This window comes from Panthera onca, chromosome F2 (genome assembly GCF_046562875.1).
Source record: "Panthera onca isolate mPanOnc1 chromosome F2, mPanOnc1 haplotype 2, whole genome shotgun sequence".
Taxonomy (NCBI): domain Eukaryota; kingdom Metazoa; phylum Chordata; class Mammalia; order Carnivora; family Felidae; genus Panthera; species Panthera onca.
In genome coordinates, this window is record NC_138356.1 from 33488508 (window position 1) to 33496269 (window position 7762).

Below are 7762 nucleotides of genomic sequence, written 5' to 3' on the forward strand. Positions count from 1 at the left end.
GTTGAATATAGTAGAAATAGCAGTTTAATTAGTGCCACACATGTACTGTGCATATCAGTCTTTGCTGTATCTGTCATCCACCTAGAGTTTTCTTTTTCTTTCTGTCATGCAAACATTTTTTCAAATGCAAAATTACAGTAATTAAAAATTTTTATTGTGCCGCTTTTCCTTCTCCATGATTGATAATTGCTAACTTACTGAAATAAAAAGTGTAAAGGGCATAAGAATTTTATCTTCCTTTTTCTTTTTTTTTTGTAATTTTTTAATGTTTATTGGTTTTTGAGAGAGACAGAGCATGAATAGGGGAGGGGCAGAGAGAGAGAGAGGGAGACATAGAATCTGACTGAAGCAGGCTTCAGGCTCTGAGCTGTCAGCAGAGCCTGACGTAGGGCTCGAACCCACAAACTGTGAGATCATGATCTTAGCAGAAGTCAGACACTTAACTGACTAAGCCACCCAGGTGCCCCTAGAATTTTATCTTTCTTAATAGCACTTAAAGTAGTAGTGATGTTTCTTGTTGATTGTTATTAAAAAATGTCCTGTAAATCTTTTTGAAAACACTTAGTGAATATTCAGTTTATTTTTTAATCTGTAGTTTTTAGAATCATTTTAAACCATTAAATCCAAATAGAAAATGAGACATCTGGGTTAATAAAAATAAAGTGCTGTTTTTTTGTTTCTCTAAGTGTGTACAAGAAAAAGAAGAACAAATCAAAGTATTACAAGAAAAGATCATTGAAATACAAAAATGTACCCAAGAACAACTTGATGAAAAATCTTTACAACTGGATGACGTAATTGAAAAACTGGAAAGACACAATGAAAGAAAAGAAAAACTAAAACAGCAGTTGAAAATAAAGGAATTAGAACTTGAAGAAATTAGAAAAGCTTATAGGTATTATATAGTATTTCCTATTGAGAAATAAAATGTGGCTTAATAGTTTCATATAACTAATTTTATTTTTTAAATTATTTCTTTTTGTATTAGTACACTTAGTCAGAAGTGGCATGATAAAGGAGAGCTTCTAAGTCATCTGGAAATGCAAGTAAAAGAAGTAAAAGAAAAATTTGAAGACAAGGAAAAGAAACTTAAAGCGGAAAGAGACAAAAGTATTGAACTACAAAAGTAAGTCCTAAAATATGTGGGAGATCTTTCTCTTTTTTTTTTTTATTTATTTTTTTAATATGAAATTTACTGTCAAATTGGTTTCCATAAAACACCCAGTGCTCATCCCAACAGGTGCCCTCTTCAATGCCCATCACCCACTTTCCCCTCCCTCCCACCCCCCATCAACCCTCAGTTTATTCTCAGTTTTTACGAGTCTCTTACGGTTTGGCTCCCTCCCTCTCTAACTTTTTTTTCCCCTTCCCCTCCCCCATGGTCTTCTGTTAAGTTTCTCAGGATCCACGTAAGAGTGAAAACATATGGTATCTGTCTTTCCCTGTATGCCTTATTTCACTTAGCATCACACTCTCCAGTTCCATCCACATTGCTACAAAAGGCCATATTTCATTCTTTCTCATTGCCAAGTAGTATTCCATTGTATATATAAACCACAACTTCTTTATCCATTCATCAGTTGATGGACATTTAGGCTCTTTCCATAATTTGGTTATTGTTGAAAGTGCTGCTATAAACATTGGGGTTCATGTGCCCCTATGCATCAGCACTCCTGGATCCCTTGGGTAAATTCCTAGCAGTGCTATTGCTGCGTCATAGGGTAGATCTATTTTTAACTGTTTGAGGAACCTTCACACTGTTTTCCAGAGCGGCTGCACCAGTTTGCATTCTCACCAACAGTGCAAGAGGGTTCCCGTTTCTCCACATCCTCTCCAGCATCTATAGTCTTCTGATTTGTTCATTTTAGCCACTCTGACTGGCGTGAGGTGATATCTCAATGTGGTTTTGACTTGTATTTCCCTGATGATGAGGACTGACATTGAGCATCTTTTCATGTGCCTGTTGGCCATCTGGATGTCTTCTTTAGAGAAGTGTCTGTTCATGTCTTCTGCCCATTTCTGGATTATTCGTTTTTCAGGTGTGGAGTTTGGTGAGTTCTTTATAGATTTTGGATACTAGCCCTTTGTCCGATATGTCATTTGCAAATATCTTTTCCCATTCCATCGGTTGTCTTTTAGTTTTGTTGATTGTTTCCTTTGCAGTGCAGAAGCTTTTTATCTTGATGAGGTCCCAATAGTTCATTTCTGCTTTTAATTCCCTTGCCTTTGGAGATGTGTCAAGTAAGAAATTGCTGAGGTCAGAGAGGTTTTTTCCTTTCTCCTCTAGGGTTTTGATAGTTTCCTGTCTCACATTCAGGTCCTTCATCCATTTTGAGTTTATTTTTGTGAATGGTATAAGCAAGTGATCTGGTTTCATTCTTCTGCATGTTGCTGTCCAGTTCTCCCAGCACCATTTGTTAAAGAGACTGTTTTTTCCATTGGATGTTCTTTCCTGCTTTGTCAAAGATCAGTTGGCCATACTTTTGTGGGTCTAGTTCTGGGGTTTCTATTCTATTCCTTTGGTCTATGTGTCTGTTTTTGTGCCAATACCATGCTGTCTTGATGATTACAGCTTTGCAGTAGAGGCTAAAGTCTAGGATTGTGTTGCCTCTGTGGGAGATCTTTTGATGTAAACACTGAATTGGGATGGGTGAGATGTAAAAAGCATATGTAAATGTATTTATGTGTATATATGGCTTGTATGAGTTATTTGGTACTTAGTGCCTAACACATAGTAGTAATTGTTGGGTGAATATTTTTTTTTATGACTGTGATTATTTTCAAACTGATTGAAAATCTAGTGATATTTTTGGCTCTTCTGTGTGGAGTTTAGAATGGGCAGTCCCTTAACTACCAGGGGCAGTGAACTCCTGAAGAAGCTAGAACGGATTTCAGTAGCAGGCCTGCACAAACTGAGGATGAGAGCTAATTTGAAAGAAGGGGAAGAAAATGTATACCTGGGTGCCATCGGTGTGTAGATTTTATGAAATCCCATAGAGGAAATGAAGGCTTCACCTTGTAAACTATGTAACTGGACTTCTTAAAATAATTTATAAAGTTGGCTGCCTTGAAAAATAGGTAACACAGTTTAATGATCAGTTAAACTCTGGTCAGGATTAAAGAGTGGTATGGATAAACAGCAAAATCTCATGTAGGGGTCAGTTCCCATTATATCAAATCTAATAGAACCTGGAATTTGATTTCTTATATTTTAACTCAGTGTAAATGGAAAAGGTTTTGACTGACAGTAGTCTTGTTTGTCTGCTAATGGACCCTGCTCCACTTTGCTTTCAACCAGCACTAATACAGGGACTTTGGCTTGGAACCTGTTGAAATTTTCTCTCCTGCCTGTCACAATTGGGAGTCTCTTATATCCTGAAAGAAATAATCATTTCCTATAAATAGCAGTTCCTAAAGTTAATATAAATCATAAAGCCTGACAGTTTTCAAAATCTCTTATATTGCATTGTTTGTCATGTTGTTAATAGCAAAACAGTAAAGACCTGATTGTATATATTAATGCTTTTATGCATTGTAGACTAAGATTAGTATGTAAGATAGAAGATTTTTAACTTAATAGAATTTTAATAAAAACAGATTTTATTTATATAGCCTTTTATAATACATAAATTGGGGTGCCTGGCTGGCTCAGTCAGAAGAGCATGTGACTCGTGATCTTGGGGTTGTGGGTTTGAGCCCCATATTGGATATAGAGATCACTTAAATAAATAAATTTTTTAAAAAATACATAATTGGTTTTTTTCTTATATCTTATTTTGCAACCAACAATAATTCTGTGAGGTTGGCAGAACAGGTAGGATTATCCTGTTTGTATAGTTTAAAAAACTTAAAAGCAGAGTTTTGTGACTTGCCCTTAAGTCATACAGCTACTAAGGGTTGCTTGCATCTGGGAACATAAGAAAGACTTGATTCACGGACCCAGTGTTCAGTCTATTACTATGGGCTATGCCAAAAGCAGAAACTATGTTCATTGTGGACTTAACTTTTTTAAATGAAATTATTCATACTTAATATAAAGGAATTGGTTTTTTGCCTCTAAGAAACTTATAGCACTAAAATTTTGTGAATACAGTACTGTTTAATGTGTTTATTAACACAGGGTTTTATCTGTTAAACATTAGCATAGAAAAGTCAGATCTACATGTTCATAAACCTAAACCTGCCTATAGCGTACACTTCTCAAATTATCACACTACAAACACATAGAGAAAAAAAATTGATAGCAATCATCTATGAATGTGCTTATATATCATACCATGAGACTCAAAATAAATGGGAACCAGAGTACTCTGACTTTTGGAGGATAAAAGGGTAACAAATTTTCATTGATGTTATCCTGCCCTGTTCTGTTACTAACAGATTCTGCTGGGTGAACTACTTATGTCTTTTATTACCCAGGATACCTTCTTCTATTTAATGGAGTTATATATACTTCCATTAAAATGTGAATGTAAGATGGGGTGCCTGGGTGGTTCAGTTGGTTAAGCATCGGACTTGATTTCTGCTCAGGTCATGATCTCACAGTTTGTGAGATCAAGCCCCATGTCGGGCTCTGTGCTTACAGCGTAGAGCCTGCTTGGGATTCCCTCTCTCCCTCTCTCTGCCCCTCTCCCATGCACGTGCTCCCTCTCTCTCCCTCTCAATAAAAATAAATAAACATTTTTTAAAAAGTGAATGTAAGAGCTGCCATCTAAGAAGAAAAGAAAGCCTAATTTTTATAAACAAAGATAATATGGTTTTTGTGCTTTTTTTTAAGGGATGCTGTGGAAAAGCTTCATAGTATGGATGATGCCTTTAAAAAACAAGTTGATGCAATTGTTGAAGCTCATCAAGCTGAAATAATACAACTAGCAAGTGAAAAGCAGAAATACATTGATTCTGCAAATTTCAAGGTACTATTAATAAAATTTGCTTTGATAATCAGTATTAAATTATTATAGCTAAATAAATTATATCTTTGAGAATTATAAAGAGAAAAGGCACTATGATTTAATGACTGAATAGATATGAAGAATGTTGCCAAAACTATTGTGCAATCAGGCCAAAATGCTAGTAATACTTAGACTAGTTGTAGAATTCTAAGGAAACCAAAATTAGAAGTTTGATTCTGATGTGCACCTGCTGCATGATCTCTGAATAAAAATTGACGTATTCCTGATCAGTCTCATATGGAAGCACCTTTGGTTACACATAGGCAGGGTAAGAATGTGAATAAGTACAATTCATCACTACCTTGGAAATAACTCCCAAGATGTGTTTTGTTAATTAGGGTTTAAGACTATCTTTGATAATCTTGAATGATATTTAATATCATCGACAGGAATTTTAGGTGTTATTAAATCAGAAGCAACATCAGAATCACCTTATAGAGCTTGTTGGTTTTGTTTTGTTTTTTAATATTTATTTTGAGAGCGAGTGCACATATGCTAGTTGGGGAGGGGCAGAAAGAGGAGCCCAAGCAGGCTCCATGCTCAGCACAGAGCCTGATGCAGGGCTTGATCTCAAGACTACGAGATCACCACTTGAGCTGATATCAAGAGTAGAATGCAGGGGCGCCTGGGTGGCTCAGTGGGTTAAGTGTCCGACTCTTGGTTTCCGCTTAGGTCATGATCTCATGGTTTGTGAGCTCGAGCCCCATGTCAAGCTCCGTGCTGACAGTGCAGAGCCTGCTTAGGATTCTCTCTCTTCCTCTTTATCTGCCCTTCCGCCTCTCACTTTCTCTGTCTCTCTCAAAAATAAATAAATAAAAAAAGGTAGAGCACTTAACTGACTGAGCCACCCAGATGCCCCTAGAGCTTTTTAATAATACATATGCATGAGCTTCCCCCCCACCCCGAGACTTTGATTTCCTAAGTCTCTTGTATTTTAGTTAGACCCAGTTATTTTAAAACTCAGCAGGTAACACCTGTTTGGTTTGATATGTCCCCTCTTTTGAGACCTACTAGATCAGTGGAACAGTTGTAAATTTCCATTTTTCCTTGATTTTGAAGTGGCAATAAGAAAGTGAGATACCTGTACGACTAGAGACTCAGAAACCAGTGACTGGGAAAGAGTTCATAAACAGAAAGAGTGACTCCATATAATTATTACAGTTGTGTGATTAGGTGACATTACCCTCAGGAGTCTATGTGCAAAGAAGGAAGCAACAAGGTCTTTGGAAATAATGAATTAGGAAGTATAACTTGTTCAAAATGTAGTTCTTTATTTTATTTCATGTCAACAGATGTTTCAGAAGTTTTCTTTAAAATCTACCAAGTTTAACAGGGGTGTATCAGGTAATACCAAATAAAACCTAAGATTAGGCCCTTAGTTGAAAGGGAAATAATAAGTTTGATATTGGACCTCTAGTGCCGATGACTTAATAATATCAAAGGGATGTGTCTGTTTGAGAGTTAGAGAAATGGCACCAGAGCTTAAATGTTATAATCATGAAAACATTGTAAATTATCACATGAATATAATTTAAATTAGGAGAAATACTAATTTTCTCAGGGAAAAAAAATTAGGAAATCTATATTAGAGATTAGGAAGAGGGAGATAAACAGAAAGGAATGGTCATATTGATAGTACTGTCAGGAATGTTGTATCATAGGAGAATTTCAAGCAGAAATTAGTAGGATCAAATACAAAGAATCCTAGGAGAATATTGGTTAGGAAGAAATGATAAAATTATCTTTCAAAAAGATGGTAATTTATAACCCACAGCAATTTTAGAAATGAGATAGACTAAATTAAAGCATTTCTTTAGGAAGGGAGGTTATTTGTTTTGAAAGTTTATAAGGAACTGATATTTTACTTGAACTCATGATTCCTTATTCATACGTAGTACAGGACAGTGGAAAGATTAAGTCAAAAGAATGGTTTCTGTCCATATACGCTACTGAGAAGCTGTATAACTTGAACAAATTTTCTAAGCTCTAAAATAGAGTTAAAATAAATGCCTATGTGCTCATCACAAGCACCCATGAGATATAGACAATATACATGTAAGTACTTTGTGTACAGTATACACATTGATTTCCCTATTAGTATTTGAACAAGTTACATTTTACTAACCTCTTTGCTTTAAATGAATACCACAAGTTACAAAATTGAAGAGAGTAAAGTGTTGACTTTTTGTTTCAGAATACATTTTTAAAATATATTTTCTTTAAAAAGTGAATTTATATGTTAATTTAGGTTCATCTAGTTGAAGAAGAAATGCGTGAACTTCTGCAAGAAACATGCAAGAACAAAAAAGCAATGGAAGAAAAAATTAAGCAACTTGCTTTTGCTCTAACTGAAATTCAGCGAGAAATGTGATGTTTCTGAGAATGAATTTAATTGAAATGAAACAGCAGACCTATTGTAAAAATGATTAAATATTGTAATAGTAGTAACTGCTACGACTTTGAAATGTCTCTTTGTACACATTTCATTCTGATTATATTTTAAAAGACTTTTGATCAAGTATTTTTTAATTGTATCTGTAGGTTTCTATAATAAATTGTTGATAATATGTGTATTAGAAAAACCTATCAACCAGATTTATGACACTTTCTTGTTTCTGTGCTATATATACATTGTTTGGCAATTACACATTTGCCTACAAATATGTAAATAGAAATTAAGATTAGTATTTAGACTATATGAGGTAAAATATTTTCATCATTGTTGTTACATTATTGTGTTGATGAAAAACTAATATATATATTGGTCATCCTTTAGTTGATGTAGCTCCATTTTTTTCGTAAGTGTAGCT

At 34.9% G+C, this 7762-nt stretch overlaps 1 protein-coding gene across 3 annotated transcripts in view; it reads left to right on the forward strand.

The window, feature by feature from the left end:
• The window catches only part of LRRCC1 (leucine rich repeat and coiled-coil centrosomal protein 1), a 46694-nt gene extending 39298 nt beyond the window's left edge, over window positions 1–7396 (forward strand). For all 3 annotated transcript variants that reach the window (XM_060610817.3, XM_060610818.3, XM_060610819.3), the window contains 4 exons: window positions 687–895; window positions 989–1126; window positions 4778–4913; window positions 7201–7396. In XM_060610817.3, coding sequence (XP_060466800.2) covers window positions 687–895; window positions 989–1126; window positions 4778–4913; window positions 7201–7323 — 606 coding nt within the window. In that variant the 3' untranslated portion in view covers window positions 7324–7396. The remainder of the gene's footprint in view (window positions 1–686; window positions 896–988; window positions 1127–4777; window positions 4914–7200) is intronic.
• The last annotated feature ends 366 nt before the right edge of the window (window positions 7397–7762 follow it).